Genomic DNA, 18153 nt, shown 5'->3' on the forward strand with positions numbered 1-18153 from the left:
GAGGGAGCTCGAAGTCACTGACCGCGTCAGGACGGAGGGAGCTCGAAGTCACTGACCGCGTCAGGACGGAGGGAGCTCGAAGTCACTCTCAGTATTCACACGGAGGCCGGGGAGCATCTGTTCAGAATGCTCGGGATCCCCACGTTGCACAAGAGATCACACTCCATGGCCTGAGCAACCTTTCACCTGTACGATCCTCCAGAAACATGGGTCACATGGGACATTGTTCAAACCCTGATCCGTTCTATTGATCAACAGGTGATCAATCACAAACTTCCACTTCCTAGTTATGAATATCTAGTCTCAAACTCAAGTACAAATGAGTCAATAATTATACCATGCAAAGTAAAATTATTCTGCATTGTAAAATAAATGCGACTAGTCTGAGAACAAGTGAAATATGTATGAAACACCCTAAGTTCCATAGTAAAAAAAAAAACAAAGCAAGTTCCCTTCCAAGGCCAATTGTTAAACATCAGAGTATTTACACGGTCATTAACCTTAAGGAGCTTGTTGTGTAATGAAGGACAAAGGACAAAAAGGGAGAGCTATTTAAGAGACAGGAAATGCTGTCTTTGGGGCCTGTGCTGCCCATGTGAAAGCACCTTAGGATGAACTCCCTCTCTCACTCTCAGTGATAAAATTCCTGTGTTATAAACAGCAGAGATCTGAGGAGATGGAATCCAGCCTGGAACAGCAAGTTTGGAACAGGAGCAGGTATAGGGAAGCTCAAAACTCAGATGGGAAGGGACGAGGGTGGAAAGCATGGGAGAGAAGGTACAAGGGACGAGGGCAGAGAGCATGGGAGAGAAGGTGGAAGGGACGAGGGTGGAAAACATGGGAGAGAAGGTGGGAGGGACGAGGGTGGAGAACATGGGAGAGAAGGTGGGAGGGACGAGGGTGGAGAACTTGGGAGAGAAGGTGGGAGGGATGGAGGTGGAGAACATGGGAGAGAAGGTGGGAGGGATGGAGGTGGAGGGCATGGGAGAGAAGGTGGAAGGGATAAGGGTGGAAAACATGGGAGAGAAGGTGGAAGGGACAAGGGTGAACATGGGAGAGAAGGTGGAAGGGACGGAGGTGGAGAGGATGGGAGAGAAGGTGCAAGGAGGACGAGACCAAGGGCGGTGGCCGTAGAAGGGCCAGGAGGCAGCACCATGGCTTGTGCCCTCTCCATCCCATCACTTTTCTGCCTCTGTTGCACCCACCCTGTGGAATGCTGACTCCTGCACGGCAGGGATGATTTCATTTTTTGTCCTTGTATGCCCGGCACCTCACACAAAGTAGATGCTGAATTGAACTGACCCAGGCCAGGGAACTGGACTATGAATCCCCAAAGCTGCAGAAGGCTGGCCTCCTGAGGAGGGACATCCCTCTGGGGCACTGGATCCAAACAGAGCAGCAAAGTTCTACATGTGCCCCTGGACCAAACCGAAGGATGGATAACACGTTGGAAGACACACTGGGAAACACCAAACCTCCTTCAGCTGAAGCTTCCCCCGGAGGAGAAACCATCTCACCAGTGTGGCTTTTCCTTACATCGGAGCCAATCACGGCCCCGCCTTCTCATCCTGTACAACTCTGACAAAGCCAGACTCATGAATGGTCTCTGGGGTCTGCCTGACATGCTGGATCCTCGTCTCAGACTCTAACATTACACGAATGCTGCTATATGCCTCTTGCTTCCCTCTGCCATCCCACATTCTTGTTTCTATGATCATGCTTCATTTAAGGTCTATTTCAGCAGCTTCTTCATTGCCAGTACACTACATCCTAGAAATGACCACAGGACACTGTCCGTTGCCTTTTGGGGAACCCACAAGTTTAATTCCTCAAAGATTATCCTATTCCATGATTTACGGTGTCACTGGAAGAATACTGGTATTAAAAAGATGGGTTTTATTTCAAGGATAAACTTTAGGTTATTGGGGGAAAATCCAAAATCAGACTCAATATCTTTTCTCCAAAACACTTCCCTCTTCCCAAATTCCCTATGACTGTGGAAAATCCAATCATCTCAATCCAACAGGTTCAGGGCTATGTTCAACTGCTCACCTCTCACTCTCCCCTCATAACCAATCAACGGACAAAGCTTATGGTTCCTACCCTTACAAGCTCTTACACAAGCCCACTCTCCGCTCACCCAGATGTCCCCATAGTTCAGGCCCTGATCATCTCTTGACATCTAATTGTCCTCCAGAGAGAGGAGGAGCTGCCAAAGTGCTTGTCGGTCTCCTCCCCTGCCCACCACACACACCCAAAAAGCTCCTGGGTAGCTCCCAGATCAAACACGACTAATCAGGCTCATTCCAAGACCTGCTCCATTCCACTGCCTTCCCTGTGCTCTACAAAGCTGGCCTGCCTGCTGCTCTGCTCAGTCTGCCATGGCTGCCCTTTACCCCTTCCTCACCTCCACCATCTGGTCCCCCTGACTTCCTTCAAGGCTCAGATCAAGCACCACCTTCCAGGAGGCTCCCCCTCCCCCAGCTGTTAGCACCTTCTCCCCTGAGGCTTCCTTCCATCTCCTCTGTATGGACTGTGTCTGGCCCAGATATGGTCCATGCTATGCCCTCCCTCATTAAGAGGTGAGCTCCTCAGGGGCAGGGGCTGCCAGCACCCTTCTTGAAATCACCAGCCTTGTACCACTTCCCAGCTACCCGCCGCCCCCCTGCAGCAGTTGTCTGAGACAGAAGGGCTTACAGACCAGCTCAACGAGTCGTCCACCCAACCGGCCATCATGACTTGCACAGTTGTCATGCATTTGGTTTTGCCTGTGTGGGTTGTTGGGCTGAATCTGTATGTGTCTGAGGATGTTATTTAGGAATCTCTGCAATATCCTGCAATCTTTGGCACTGAGCCCAATGTCCTCTGAAAACAGCACCATCCAGACCATCAGACTATAGAGGCAGATGAGGAGACTGAGGCTCAGAAGGGTCAGCTTATTTGCCCAAGATCATGCAGGCAATACCCTGGTGCTCTGACTCCAAGAGCCCTGCCCAGCACCCTTGGCTGCTCACGCCTCCCACGTGCACTTTCCTGTGACATCTTGTGTGACCTGAACATACACACGGCCACAAAAAGGAGGCCAAAGGCACCCAGAGACCCCTTGGGCCAGGACCTAACTCACTCTCAAAGTACAGAAACCGAGCTTCCAGAGCACCCTGAGGCTGGAAGAGAATCCTTTGTAAAATCCTACCAGAGGGGGCAGAGGGTAACGAATGTGACTGAGAACATAAAACTCCACAAAGCTGTAAGAGAAGCTTGTGACATGTCCAGTCCCATGAGTCCACGAGGATAGGAAGGCATGGACAATTCCAGGAAGGTCTGGGACAGTGAGGGGCCCAAAGTGATACCATGGACAGGTCACACTTGCAAACACCTGCAGGACCCTCCAGGTCAGCCCTGCCCCCAGAGACCCCCATGAGAGAGAGAGCTTTCTAGGGGGACCAGTGCCCTGGGGGGGTCTTGACTGCTCTTCCTCACATCAAACTGAAGCATGCTTTTCTGCCACACCCCCACTCCCCGCCCCCTACACCCAGTGCAGCCTCCAGGACCACAAAGAGGGAAGCTCTCGGGCTCCCCACAAATCACCTCCTCTTCCTTAATCATCCATCCACTGCTCCTTCGCCTGCTGCTCCTCTACCCAGGAGGGTAGAGATGTTCACAGGGCTGTCAAAGTCCTTCCTAAACACTGGAGCCAAAATGGTGCACAAGAGCCTGGGGCCAGGAAGAGCAGAATTCAAATATGGAACAGACACTTACTAGCTGTATGACCCTGGAAAAGTCACTTCACCTGTCTGCCTCAGTCTTTTCAGCTGTAGAAAGGGAACAATATTAGCAGCCACAAACAAGATGTGCTTAGTGCACATCATTGTTCAGTCGCATCTGACTCTGTGTGACCCAAGGACTTCTGTCCGTGGAGTTTTCTTAGCAAAGACATTGAAGCGGGGGCAGATAGGTGGCGCAGTGAATACAATACTGGTCCTGGAGTCAGGAGGACATGAGTTCAAATTTGACCTCAGACACTTAACACTTACTGGCCATGTGACCTTGGGTGAGTCACTTAACCCCAACTGCCCTTCCAAAAACAAAAGAAAGAAAAGAAAGATACTGGAGCTGTTTGCCATTTCCTTCTTCGGTGTGTCCCCATTTTACAGAAAAGGAACTGAGGCAAACAGGGGGGAGAACTTGCCCAGGGTCACACAGCGAGTGTCTGATACCAGATTTGAATTCAGATCTTCCTGACCCCAGGCCAGATGTTCTACCCACCGCACCACCGAGCTGCCCATGGATGACACAGAGTAGGCGCTGTATAAATGCTTGTTTTCTAAACCCCTCCCCCAGTCCCTATTAAATTTATTAAACTGTATCCAGTCCAGCTCACCTTCCCATTCTGGTTCTTCGGAGTCTTACTCTGTCAGAATCTAAAGCCCAATTCCTCCCCTCCTTGTGCCACCATGGAAGTGGGTGACTCATGACAAGCACACACCTAGCCTTTATCCAAGTCACTGGTGAGATGGCAAAGGGCGTCGTGACCAAGAACAGTCCGCGAAGGCTCTCCACCAGACTCCCCAATGGGCATCAAACCAGGCACTGTCACTCAGTGGTCAACTCTTTCAATCAGGCTTGAATCCACCTAACTGACATGCATACACAGCCCACACCTCTCCATTTTTTCCACAAAGAGAAGCATCTTAGATGTTATTGACAATCTACCAGAGTCCCCTTAACTAGCACCCAGTGACCCTGTCAAAAAGGCAGCTTTGCGAGCATGACTTCTTCTTGATGACGCCATGCTGAGTTTTGTGGTCTCAGATGTCATCTTCCAGATGCACACTGACAATCCCACGATAATAGAATCTAGAATTCCGCCGATAACCACAAGGCAACCTCACTGGGCTACAGTTTGCAAGGGCCATTCTCTTTTGAAAATCAGGGCAGCTGACCTCAGTCTTGTGTCTCCCCTCCCATTAGCAATCACACACACCCATGGAGGAATTTGTCTGGGCTAGTGGTTTGGGCTGGCTAAGTCATGGCTAGCTAAGTTCTCTAATTATATTCTCATTTATCTTGAGATTCAACTCTATGTTAATTACTTTTGTTTTGTTGTATGTTATAGCACAAGAACCTTTCTCCTGAACAGAGAAAACAGAAGCAAAATAAGAGTAGTTCTAGCTTCTCAAATGGTCTGCTACCAAAACCCCACACATCCAGAGCAGTAACCCAATGCACTGCAGGAATGGCCTGTTTCTGCAAGGTGGCGAGTTCCAACACCGGATACCTACATGCACAAACCTGATGACCACTCATCAAGCACTTTTGTGGAAAAGATCCCTGCTTAAAAGGAGTTTGGATCAGGTGACCTCTGGGGTATTTTCCAAGTCCTGAGATTCTGTGATTCTAGAACCACACGGATTACAAAATGTCTATTTTAAATTGTCAAATTATGACAATGAATTTTTAGTGTCATTACCAAAAGCCATTAATTACAATTTAACAATACTATTACTTAATGGAAGTTAGCTGTTCTAGAGAAAGTCTAACTTCCTTCAATAGAAGCCTTAATTTACTTTCTGCCTTTCTCCAAATGTCCCTACTAGCAATCATCAGCCCAAATGCATTAAAAGTAAGACATTCTCAACTGGTATGATGCTAAGAAGGTAATTTAAAATGTCCATTCCATTTGAGCCAAAGATCCCAAATAAGGCACATATTCCAAGGAGAGGAATAATTTTTTTTAAAAAGCTATATATGCCAAAAATGCTTATTGCTGTATTTTTGTAATAGCAAAAACTAGATATAAAATAGATACCTATTAATGGGAGAATGAATAAACAAAGTGTGGTATATGAATGAAATGGAATGTTCCTGGACTTTTAAGAACTACAGTTGAATAAAAAACAAAAACAATTATTACACACCTGGTAGGTGTAAAGCCCAGGAATAACAATGCAGAGAAGCAGGGGGAGAGTTGTCAGAACTGATGCTAAGTAGAATGAACAGAACCATGAGCCCACAGACACAGGTGTGAAATGAGCAGAGCCGTGTTTGATGCCCCAAAAAGAAACATGAAGATGCACTGCTCTCCCTCCTCGGCAGAGTAGAGGGTATGTGACAACACCCAAACGTCAGCCTGGCTGATGTGCTGGTCGTGCTGAACGAGGTTTTTGAATTATTTTTCATAAGGGATGGCTCTTCTGGAAAGGGTCATCCAGAAATCAAGGTGAGACCCTCCCCTCCACAAAGACCCCGGCTGCTCCCTCATGACAAAACCTCGAGCTGTGGGCCTTGCAGAGGCATCTCTGAGTCGAAGAGGAGAGGGCCACAGCACACGCTTGCTTCTTACTTGTTTCTACCCCAGAAATCAGACTAAGTGTGTTGGATGGTCTTAAAAGCACCCTCAACATGTTCTGTTGTGGAAGGATTGCACTTACCAGAAGTAGAGACTTTAAGCTGTCAAGGACCACAGAGGTCCAACCCCTCTCTTTACAGACCCAGACATGGAGGGGGAGAGAATGGGAGAGACTTGGGAGGGGTCCCCTAGGGAAGCAGCCAAGGGGAGGGTCAAGCCCAAGCCCTTAGGCTCTGCCTGCTGTGCCAGGACACCCCAATTAGGCAGTGTTTCACAGCTTTCAGAACCCTCTTACAAAAACTGTTTTTGATCCACACAACTCTCCTGCATGGTAAAGGCAACAGAGATTATGAGCCCCATTTTACAGGTGAAGAAACTGAGAATGAACAGGGGCCCGAGGTCACAGGCCTCGTAAGGGATGATGGACACACAGCCTCTGACCCAGGCCTTCTGAGGTCATGTCCAGGGCTCTCCTTATTTCATGTTACATTTACCAAGTGAGAATGGAATTTCCCAAAACGAGGGAGTGAATGGCAGCCACCAGGGGGCTCAGAGCACCGGGCCTGGAGTCCAAAAGGCTCAAATCTGGCCTCAGACTCTGGCCAAGTCACTTAACCCTGTTTACCTCATTTTCGTCATCTGTAAAAGAGGGATAACAATAATGCCTCCCTCCTCCTCCTTGGCTAGCTGTGTGGACAGAGGAGATCACATCTGGAAAGCACTTGGCAAACCCCAAGCACTACATAAATGCAGCCTGTATTATTATTACTATTACTAGCGAAGTGTTTCTGTCTGTTTCAGTGTCTGCTTTATAGTCTTATCAAGACCAAAAAAAAAGGTCCAATCCTGTTCACTAATAGTTTTAAAAAGAGGCTGTAGCGACCACTGTCAAATACTAGACGCCGGAACCAAGAAAATAGACATTTCCGCGCTCCTGGCCTGCCATGTTGAAAAAAGAGGCTGAAGGGGCAGACAACTGAAAAATGAAGCATAAGAGAAGGTTCTCACATATCTCATCTTCTCCTCTCCTCATTCATTTTTCTGTCACGGACCTGTTAAATTTCTTCTTTTACATGGCAGGTCATGTAAACTAAACATAACTTACAGGAAACTTCTGATTTAACTTTAGTCATTTGATTTTTCTCACTGCCGGGAAATGGGCTTGTATCCTCAGAGCCAATTTTCAGCTTAAAAATTAATTGGCAATAAAAATGAGTGAGAAGCTACTGACCACTGCGTCTAAGCTCAAATTTAAAAACACCATCGTGTCTTGTTTTTTAAAAAAGCCAAGCACAGACCTGGCATCACGTGACAATGGGGACGCTGGGTCTTAGGAGCCTTGGCTCCCACCAAGCTAATTCTCCTGATGCTTGGTGGCATAAGCAGTGGCCAGGAGAGCCTGGGAAAGGGGCCCCGGTCCTCTGAGAAACCGGGAAAATGCACAAGTGTGAAGGAAACGAGAAGGGTTCAGATCAACCTTCGAAATCCTTTAAAGGAAACAGATCCGGAAGTTCACTGGAAACCTACAATCCCACTTAGTCAGAATCCAAAAGGACCATTTTCTCTTTTAAAAACCAAAGGAGCAGTTGGACTAACAAGAAATAATGCGCAATTTGGCCTGATCAAATCCTTCATTAGTTCTTCCCTCTACCCCTAAGGGATTGCCCTTTTAAAACCCTCTTCAAGTAGAATGGAGGCCAATTGCCTGCACAAGGCAGCAGTCTGTAGGAGGATTTCTATTTCAACAGCGCCACCTAGCGACCCGCTGGCTCCCCAGTCAGTCACTCCAGGTGGCTGTCCTGGGCTCCACCTGAAGAAAAAAACCTTCTTTAGTCAGTATTTCTCTATTTGCTTTTTGTGATTCATCGCCAATTCTGTCAATATTATTTACACATATGTGCATGTGTGTGTATATATATATATATAAATACATACACACGTGTATTTGTGTACATATATACAGAGAGAGAGAACAGTTCCATGACAAACATTTTCCAAATGCACAGGCTGCCTCTTTTAACTAGTGACCCCTCAAAAACCCCATAATCCTTCACTTCTGCTGCTGCAGATGTAACCTGAATGGACGGGTCTCGAACAAATGTTAACTGTTACCTTCGTGATTTCTTCCGAAGCTCGCTCAAAGTCCTGGATGTTTCTACAGTAAAATCCCACGGTACAACTCGGGTCCATTTTTCTGAACGACATCTTTTTGGGAGAAGGACAATGAAATGACTGCAATGGAAGAAAAAATTCCTTTAGGAGATTAAAGCGACATTTTCTTCTTATGGGTTTTACATAATGGGAACCATCATCTGGACTGGTTAACAAGGGCCATGCTTCCTGTTTCTCGGACTTTCCCTCCAAAGCACAGAACTATGTAGCTAACTAACACTGTATGTATTTTCAATTCCACACAGGTCTACTTTATTCATTATTAATAATTAGTGTCATCTTGCAGAGTAAGGGAAATGTAGCCCCCCAGAAGAGTGTGCAGTCCTGACACTTCCTACTGCTATTGCTCAGCACCTTTCACATAAGCTCTCTCCCCACGACCTGGAAAGTCCTCCACCTCCTCCCCCTCTCCTTCCTCTCACTCTTCCTCCTCCCCCTCTTTTTCCTCCTCCCCTTCCCATCAGTTAGGCACTCAGTAAAAACCAGTTACATTGACATATCTGCAGGAGAAACAACCATGCAAGACTGCAGAGCACGCGTACACATGTCAAGGACAGGGTGTCCCAAAAGTCTTAGTGCCATTTTCAGCCTCGATAGTTTAATACTGTGCTAAGACTTCGGGGACATCCTGTATTTAAATCACCAGGTTTGCAACCCAGTTAGATTATGTCAGGTAAAACTCTGAGACATGCCATTCCATGATACAAAGCTGGAAAGTTTGAAAGCCCTTCGATAAAGCATAGAGGCAGACATAAAACCAAAATTCTCAACAGCACCCAACCTATTGATGGATTTATTTAACGAGTCTACATGATACACTGGTCCCAAGGAAATCAATTAGTTTCCCCAAATCAAGGCTCCTACACTGGTCAGCCCAAGCTCCTCCTAAGTTCCTAACACATTTGAGGAATTTCAGGCTCTTTGCAGAGGCCAGCGGAGGCTGGAGACGGAGGGAGGAAAGGAACAGGAAGAGAAAGATGCCTCCCCCCACACAGCTCCTCTCACCCCACGCTGAAGACACTTCCTGCTGCGGCCCACACCCAGGGGAGACAGGTCACTTCACCCTCTTGCCAAGCAGGTCTGCATGAGACTGTCCGGGGATCCCTGGCCTGGGTGCTATAGGATTTTCTTGATAGGCAGTGGGTAATGATATGGATTCCAATTCAATCCATGGCCCAGGGGGCAGAGGGAAAAGAACCATTCCAACTGCTTCTGTGGTCGTAGTACTAAGCACCTGAAGGTTCACAAAATACTTTTGCTCCCAACAGCCCCTGGAGTATGTGGTGCACATGGGAGATCTAGGTTACAGGGAGGAGACACGGGCTCAGCAAGGTGATGTGATTTGCCACCTGCGTCAGAGCCAAAATTTGAACTCAGCTCTCTCTCCGGACTCCAGCTCCAATACTTTTCCCCTCACCATACTGTCTCTCAAACTCAAGCATTAGCCTTCAGCTCAAATTATCTGAAATCATTCCAAATGGTGAATTTTAGTGTACGGATAACTTTCCCTAAAAATACCAAGTGAATTTCCCTTAGCCAAAGAATTAACCTAGTTAAGAATGAACATGGGCTATCTTTAAACTCACAAACTCAGAGGCCAACAAGACCACACACTCAATGAGGCCTATTTAGGAGCCTAATATTTGGGTGTTAAAATCAGTCATTAAAATGTCTGAAATTCTTGTTTCTTAGATCCCCAATGGTCAGAGGCACCTACGCATGCTACAAGGCCTGCACGTTTCTCTTGTTCCTGGTCTAACGAGTGGCCCGTGTACCCACATTCTAGGGACAAAACACACAGATACAAATGCTTTCTTTGGTTAAATCACTTCAGTCATTTGTTAAGGCTCTGATCACATGCCTTGTCAAAAGACAGCAACAGAGACCATGCAAACGAATCCTGGTTTGGGCAGGAAGCTTCGCTGAGAGGCCTCTGTGCAATGGGACCCCACCTGGCGCTGGTGGACGGGCCGGAGGAGTCTCCAGAGGCCCAGGGAACAGCTGGTATTCCCTGCAATGGAAGTGTCCTAACACGGCTCCACTTTCTTAGTGGTGAAGCTGTTAAAAGGTGGATCTGTCCAGCACAGCTGCCAAGACGCTCACTCCGGGCTTCCACACGGACTCAGCGGCACCACCCAGCATGGTGCTTCTTCTATGCGCCAGGGCCTGTACCTAAGTTTGCTGATCACTCAACTTGCACCAGCCATTGAAATCACCACCTGCACAACTCAAAGGAGACAGGAATAAGGCCTCCCCATTTAATTCACTTCCCTATCTACGGACTGCTTGAGAAGCTGCCGGGCATGGTGTCAGAAAACACAGGTTCAAGTTCTGCTGTGTGACCCTGGCAGGTCACTGAACTTCTGGTTTCCTCCAGGGAACTCCCTGAGATTCTAAGCTGCTGAGAAGCACTGCCCTGCATGACGGAAGGAGCTTCCTGCTTCAGAAGCTCCTCATGCCAAAGACATCCCAGGCCTTGCCTCTTGCCCTATGCTATGTGAAGAGGCTGGGTTTGTGGAAGCCAGCTGTCCTCAGCAGAGAAGAGAGGCTTAACCAACGTGCAACACTGTGAGAGGGGAGAGCTTTCAGCTGAGGGAATCAGGGCTGACTGCAAGAAGGAAGTGTCAAGAGATCAGGTCACAGGATGAAGAAAAAGATTTCCATTTTCAGTCAAAAAGCAGCTCATCTGAAACCAGCTGGGCAATACCTGGTGCCCATCCTCTCTTGGCAGAGGGAGGTCCTCCTAAAGAACTACTATGCTCCAAAGAAATCCCCAGGCCAAACAGGACAAAAGGAAGGAAGGAGGGAAGGAGCAAAAAAGCCCAGCAAAGCCCTCCTTCAGCTCCCCCTCTTAAAGTCTCCCATCTCCTCCAAGGTTCTGCTGGTGTGTGAGGGCACCTCCAGTCCAAGCTTGCTAAGGCTCATCTACTTACTTATTTAACCTCAATCAGGATGATGATCCTGGAAGGCAGGGAGTCTTTGATTTGCTCTTCCTAACTACTGTGCCTTACACATAGTTGGTGCTTAAGATACAAATGATGGATTAAATTCCATTGGGAAGAAAAAGTCAATAAATACTGTTTGTATTCACCTGCAAGATGGAGTCTAATCCAAAGAGCAAGCCACGTGTTTGCACTGGGAGAAACAACATAAATGCCCTTTGGTCTGTTTCCAGGCCTTGCCTTGGCCTGACCTACCATCACCCAGAGGAGTGTCAAACACTGCATTTTTCTATATGATTGTTTTGAACATTAAAATTAAAATTACTTTCCAAGTAGTATAGGGCATCATGAATTCAACACCAGGACTTGACTGAAATTGTTCCAACTTGTAGCTGTATATACAGCTTCTTTTCATTCAAGCAGATTCTGAACTCAAAGAAAACAAGACCGATTCATAATTCAGATTGATTTCTGTTTATTACAGGTCAAGTCAGTTCTCAAAATATTGTCCAATCAACCCTAAGAAACTCTCCACACTGTGTCTAGACACAAGCCTTCAGTACCTGGCTGCTAATTTACACCGTATAATTAAGATAGATCATGTCACTGGCAGTCAGGTGCCAGGAAGTTCCAGTTTTTAAAAGCTTCTATCTCACATTTTCAGAGGACTGATGCCCAAAATGTAAGCCTGCTTTTTTATTTAGTTATTTAAAATTAAAATTAAAGGCTGCTCTGGACTTGAACAGCTCCTGTCCCTTTCTATGGAGTGGGGACTGTCACACTCCCACTCAAACAAGTACTTTTCATTGTTACATTATACAGCTGCTTAGTATGAAACTTTCTAAGAGTCCTACCGAAAGCACACCTGCTCACACACCCTGAGCTGCCACAGTCCGGATTCTCGGGAGCACTGCTGACATCTGTCACTTTTACTAGTGAGAGTGTGGGTCTGCCTTCTCACCCACTTCTATCAGAGTCCAGCAATGTTCACCCCCATTGCCCTTTGGACGAGAATATTAATTCCCATTAATATAGCATCTTTGGGCTTACACAGCTTTGTCCTCACAACAGGCCTATAAAACATGGTGGAAGTATGGTTCTCATCCTTGTACTGATGAAGAACCTGGGGGCTCACAGAGGGTGAGGTGACCACATCAGTGACCCACCTGAAGACACACAGGTGGAAAGTGGGAGAGCCGGCATGTAAACCAGAGATCTCATCTCCAGACCCACTCCAGACTCACCAACATCTCTCACAGCCAACATTTTCAGCCTGGGAACTAAGACTTGAAAGAGTTAACATCCAGCCTCAGGGACGAGATGAGGGACAAGGTATCACATGGTCCCATCTATTCATCATCTCTCAGGACATGGGTGGAAGGCCAGATGTAGCCACCTGAAGGATACGTTGTCCCCAACAATGGAGCAGCGAACTCACCACAAACTCGTCCACATCAATGTCACCCCCTCCGGCCATCTCCACACCTCTTCCCTGACAGCACCAAAGTTCACATGCCCATGACTAGGGCTCTGCCAAGAGCTTGTACACCCCTCCTCAGGCTTTTCAGAGATACCTCTTCCCTTCCAGACCAATCCTGATGGTCACAGTAACCAGACTATTAATAAACACAGGGTGGAGGGCACACCGTGGGATGTAACCTGGGCCCACTCACCCAAGGCACAGATGGCCCTGGGCCCTATGCCTATGTCAGGATGGACCCGGTGTGTGGCTCAGGTTACCAAAAATCCTGACCACAACAGATACCAATTAGAAATGCCATGCCTGCCTAGTGGGGAAAGGTAGGGATGTCAAGTGGTGCTTCCTCAGGCATCAGTATGGAATGTCAACAGGACAAAACACATCGGTCCTTCTCTGTTCTGACCATAGGAAAGTTAAAAAGGTCACATTAAATATGAAGCATTTGGCTGGGAAAATTTAAAGATATCTTTCTAGTGCTGCATTCCTTCCAGGAATGCACAGCCCGGTCCTAACAAAAAGTGTAAAGTAAGAAGGGAGGCTAGAAGAAAAAGCAAAAAATGAACCTCACCATAAAAAGCTATTGTGGTGACGAGGACGCTTAAGACATACCCCAGAAGAAGAGAATGGTTCCAAAACATCTACAAGCAAAACCTCAAAACAAACTAAGCTTGGACACAAATTCAATTCGAATTTCTAGAAGATATGAACAAAGCAAGGGTTGTTTGTTTTAAGAGTTAAAAAAATTTTTATAAATTATGAGAAGAATGAAGGGGAAAAAAACAGAAAAGAAATGAGAGCTATGGAATGGAAGAGTTTAAAAGGAAATTGGGGACAGCTAGGTGGTGCAATGAATGAAGTATCAGCCCTGAAGTCAGGAGGACCCGAGTTCAAATTGGGCCTCAGATACTTGACACTTAACTAGCTGTGTGACCTCAGGCAACCCCAATTGCTTTGCCTTCCCCCCTCCCAAAAAAAAAAGGAAATTGATAGTTTGGCATAAGAAATACAAAACTTTACCCAAGCAACCAGCTCCCTGAAAATTAGAACTGACCAAAAAGAAGTTACAGACTCTATGAGACAAGCAACATTAAAATAAAATCAAAAGACTGAAATGTGTATGTGTGTGTGTATGTGTGAAAATGTAAGGTATCTCCTCCTAACAAAAACTGACCTATAAAAAAGATCAAGGAGAAAAATTTAAGAATCAGACTATCTGAACACCATGACCAAAAAAATAGCTTAGACATTGTATTTCAAGAAATCTTAAACTGACCATATCTTTTGGAACCAGAAGACAAAGTAGAAATAGAAAGAATCTACCAGTCACTCCCTGAAAGAAGCCCCAAAATGAAAACTCCCCAGAAGATTATAGCCGAAATCCAGAGCTTCCAGGTTAAAAAAAAAATAACACAAGTAGCCAGAAAGAAATCAAATACCAATGAAAAAAATGGAACCTTAATGAAATGGAAGATCAGAGCTGCATAGGAACTTTGAAGGACAAACACAGAAGACAAGAGAAACACAGAAAAGTTAAACGTGAGCAAGCATCATAAAGGTCTAAACAAAGATAACTGTTTACAAGATAGTACAGGTGTCATCCCTGAACTCTAGCATTATCAGGGGCAGAGAAGGAGACTAATTTGACAGTGGGCCTGGGAATGATATGTTATCATAATCTTACATGAAGAATGGAAGGGGAAGAGAAATACACTGGAGGGAGGGTAGAGTGGAAGGGAGAGGAAGGATAGGGAACATAATTGGAGAACCGAAGAAGAATGATATACAATCAAGGAGGACAAGGGTTAGGAATTAAGTGATACTTGAACCTAACTTATCTGAATTGGTCAAAGAAGGGAAAAGTACATACACACGCAGAGTTGGTTATAGAAATACATTTCACTCAAGATAGAAACAGAAAGAAAAGGGGAGAAAAAAAGGGCAAGCATAAAAGGAAGGAATAGTCCTAAGGGATGTGGAAAAATATTTATAGCAATTTTTCTTGTGGTAGAAAACTACTGGAAACTGAGCGGGTGCCCACCAATCAGGGAACAAGAAACGGAATAGAAATGTGATGGCATACTGCACTGTAAGAAGTGATGGAAGAAATGGTTTAAAAAAACCTGGGAAGACTTGAATGAACTGATGAGCAGGGAGATCAGCAGAACCAGGAGAACAATTTACATAATAACAGTAATATTGTAAAGACACATAACTTGGAGCATCTTTGGAACTCTGATCACTGGAATGATAAGCCATGATTCCAAAGTCTCAAAAGGAAGCATGCTACTCACTGATAGAGGGCTGATGCACTCAGGGAAGTTACTGAGTCATACATTTTTGGATATGGCCAATGTAGGAATTATTTTTGCCTGACAATACGTGTTTAGAAAAGAGGTTATTGGGGTTTTTTTTCTCCTTTTCTCCTCAAACTGGGGAGGGGGGGGGAAGACAGGAGATTGGAGGTGGAAAAGGTAGATTTTTACTGATTGAAAAAAAATTAAGAAAACAAGACTAAAAGACATCCAAACTCTGATCAATACAATGACCAGTCAGGCCTCCAGGAAAATGATGATGAAATATACCTCCCTCTTCTCTGCAGAGAAAGTGAACCACAGGCTCAGAAGTAGGCACATTCTCCCAGCCGTGATTAAGACATGTATTTGTTTCACTTCTTTATCACAAAGGATGGTTCTGACTGGGTGGTGGTTTTAAGAAGTGAAGCAAGGTTTAAAAAAACAAACTTATTTTTGATACCATGGAAAGCCCAATACAGTCAAACACAAACATCACCAGGTATCATTATCAGCCAGTATGCCATTAGTATTGAAATATAAGAAATACTAAATATGTCCTTTTCAGCTTCACATCAGGCCCTTGAAATTTACTGGCCCATTCAGATAAAGTGGTTAAAAGGAATTTTTTTTAAAAACACCTAAGAGAGTCAAGAAAACGATACAGACGATGACTTCAATAATGTAAATGAAAAGAGCAACCACAAAACGGCCCAAAGAGAAGGGTGCGAAATTCCCAAGAACAAGCTCGACTTCAAACATGATCTGGGTAGACACCACTGTCCCAAGCTCAGCTGAGGGACAGGTCCCTGGCTGAGGCACACCACATACATTTTCAGGTTTTTTTAATGTACTGATCAGTTTTGCTGATTTTTTTCTCTTCTTTTTCTTTGAAAACATTATTTGTTATGTGGGCTGGCTCTCTGGGAGGAAAGAGGGAAAAGGATATTGGGGGAAAATTTCGTGACATTAGAAAAATCAGTCAAATTTATTTTAGAAATTTTTCAAACCCCGCTAGCAGCAACTCTGAAGACAATAACCAGGTACCTCATTTACATAAACTCCCAAATTCCCAATTTATGGTGCTAAATAGAATGAAAGAGGCATAAAAAATACTAGAGAGTGTGGATCCTTAACTTGAACTACACAAACTTGTTTTTTTTAATATTTGGATAATGATTTCAATAGAACTGATTTCCTTTATGAATTTTATTTTATGCATTTAAAAATATTACTCCAAGAAAAAGTCCACAGAGGCTTCCCCAGACTGCCTGCCAGAAGGGACCAGGACACACAAAAAGGCAAAAAACCCTCAGACTAGAGCAAACAACCAAAGCTAACAATTTAAAACCTTAAAAATTCATTTTAAAAAGAAACCAAATTCTAATTAACATATTATATTTAAAACTAATTAGATCAGCATGCTTGTTACTTAACAAGATACATTTTCCTCCCTCAATTTATCATCCTAGACCTTCTCCCACTTTTGTTCCCTTTATGTTTTTCTTTTTTTTTTTCCCTTTAAATCTGCCTAACACTGTAAGGTCTTTGGTACAACCCAGCTGTCTTTTCAAGAAAATTACTTGGAGTCTTTGATCATTTATATTAGGGGATTGGGGGGAGGTAGGGGAGCAGGGAGGTTCCGGTATCCACAAGAAAGAGACAGAGATAAATGAAGTCTTAAGTATATCATAAATTAAAATTCTGCATCGAGTATTTAACCTTTGGTCATTTTTGTTTATTATGGTTTTACAAGGAGCAAAGCAGTGATGAACATGGGTAACCCTAACACTATCAACACGCCGCTCCCTGGAACATCTCTAAATAATTAGCATTTGATTCATATGGAAGGAAAGCAGGACCAAGTCTTTATCTGTAGTACCTCAAGAGGGAAATCCTTTATGCTGACATCTACAAAAGACTGGCAGTAATGAGGGTCCATGTATATCAAACTGTCATCTACAAGGACAAAACAGAAGACAAGTAATTCAAAAAACACCTTATTATTACACTGCTTACAATCCAATTTCTATGTAGAACAGTTTTTTTTTAAACCTCCTACAAATAACAACTTGCCAGACTGATATTCATTGACTGAAACATAGGTTTTCACAGGACAGATTAACTTTTGCATAATCAAATATGCTTGTATAAGCAGAATTTTTATAAAGTGATGAGACTGTCATTTAATTTTTGGTGATAAAATTACTTTTACAAACACACAATTATATTCTAGAGTTTGCATATGAAAAATGTCTTGTACTGCGTTATCCTGACAGGAAGCTCATAGTGCTTGTCATTTTAACATCAACTAGCACCACTAAAAACTGCTAAAAAGTAAATCTGTAAATAATGACCGCCAGACTAGAACAGCAACGGCTTTGAAAGTTTTGCGAAACCATCCATTCTGCCTTGTTTATGCAACAACTGAAATTAAACATACATTTTACAGAATCCAATTACTTTGTGGGGCAAATGACAAATGAGTGGATTTTAGTGGAGCTGATGAATTAATAAGGCCCTCGTTTTGCTATTTTAATCATCTTGTTTCCAAGTGATCCCATATTAACTTCCTCGGTTTTTAAAGAAAACTGTGAAGAAACATAATCTTATTAAATCACTAACCTTGAAATCCAGCAAAGTAATACGACTGTTTGGGTTTTCCACCAATGATGCCCACACAATATTCAAGGCTTAAAATTCCCTGCCAACAAAAATTAATTCATGTTTAATGAAAGTCAACAGAAAAAACTAAAGTTAATTTTTTAAGGTAACAAAGATGTTTCTACCAAGATTTTAATGAGTGTTATGTTCATTATGCAAATATTATTTACACTGAATCATTTGAGATAAAAATCAAGACTGGAAAATAAATGAATGCATTTATTTTAATCATTAGGACTATCATTTCACTTACTG

The 18153-nt window shown here is 44.4% G+C and overlaps 2 protein-coding genes across 11 annotated transcripts in view; one reads left to right on the forward strand and one right to left on the reverse strand.

The window, feature by feature from the left end:
* Window positions 1-18153, forward strand: part of LOC138165277 (dedicator of cytokinesis protein 7-like) — a 327550-nt gene that overhangs the window by 24296 nt on the left and 285101 nt on the right. The window lies entirely within an intron of this gene.
* Window positions 1-18153, reverse strand: part of LOC138165275 (cysteine protease ATG4C) — a 78756-nt gene that overhangs the window by 6417 nt on the left and 54186 nt on the right. For 4 of the 5 annotated variants that reach the window (XR_011169324.1, XM_069093425.1, XM_069093426.1 and 1 more), the window contains exons 8-10: window positions 17860-17938; window positions 17117-17193; window positions 8462-8581 (exon numbers count right to left, since the gene is read on the reverse strand). Coding sequence is in view for 4 of the 5 variants with exons in the window: in XM_069093425.1 (XP_068949526.1) it covers window positions 8462-8581; window positions 17117-17193; window positions 17860-17938 (276 nt within the window). In the remaining variant the exon portion in view is untranslated. The remainder of the gene's footprint in view (window positions 1-8461; window positions 8582-17116; window positions 17194-17859; window positions 17939-18153) is intronic. The other variant, XM_069093427.1, reaches the window with a different exon arrangement.

This window comes from Petaurus breviceps, unplaced genomic scaffold (assembly GCF_028583685.1).
Source record: "Petaurus breviceps papuanus isolate PSGF00001 unplaced genomic scaffold, PetGlider_PUasm1.0 208, whole genome shotgun sequence".
NCBI classification, from domain to species: Eukaryota; Metazoa; Chordata; class Mammalia; order Diprotodontia; family Petauridae; genus Petaurus; species Petaurus breviceps.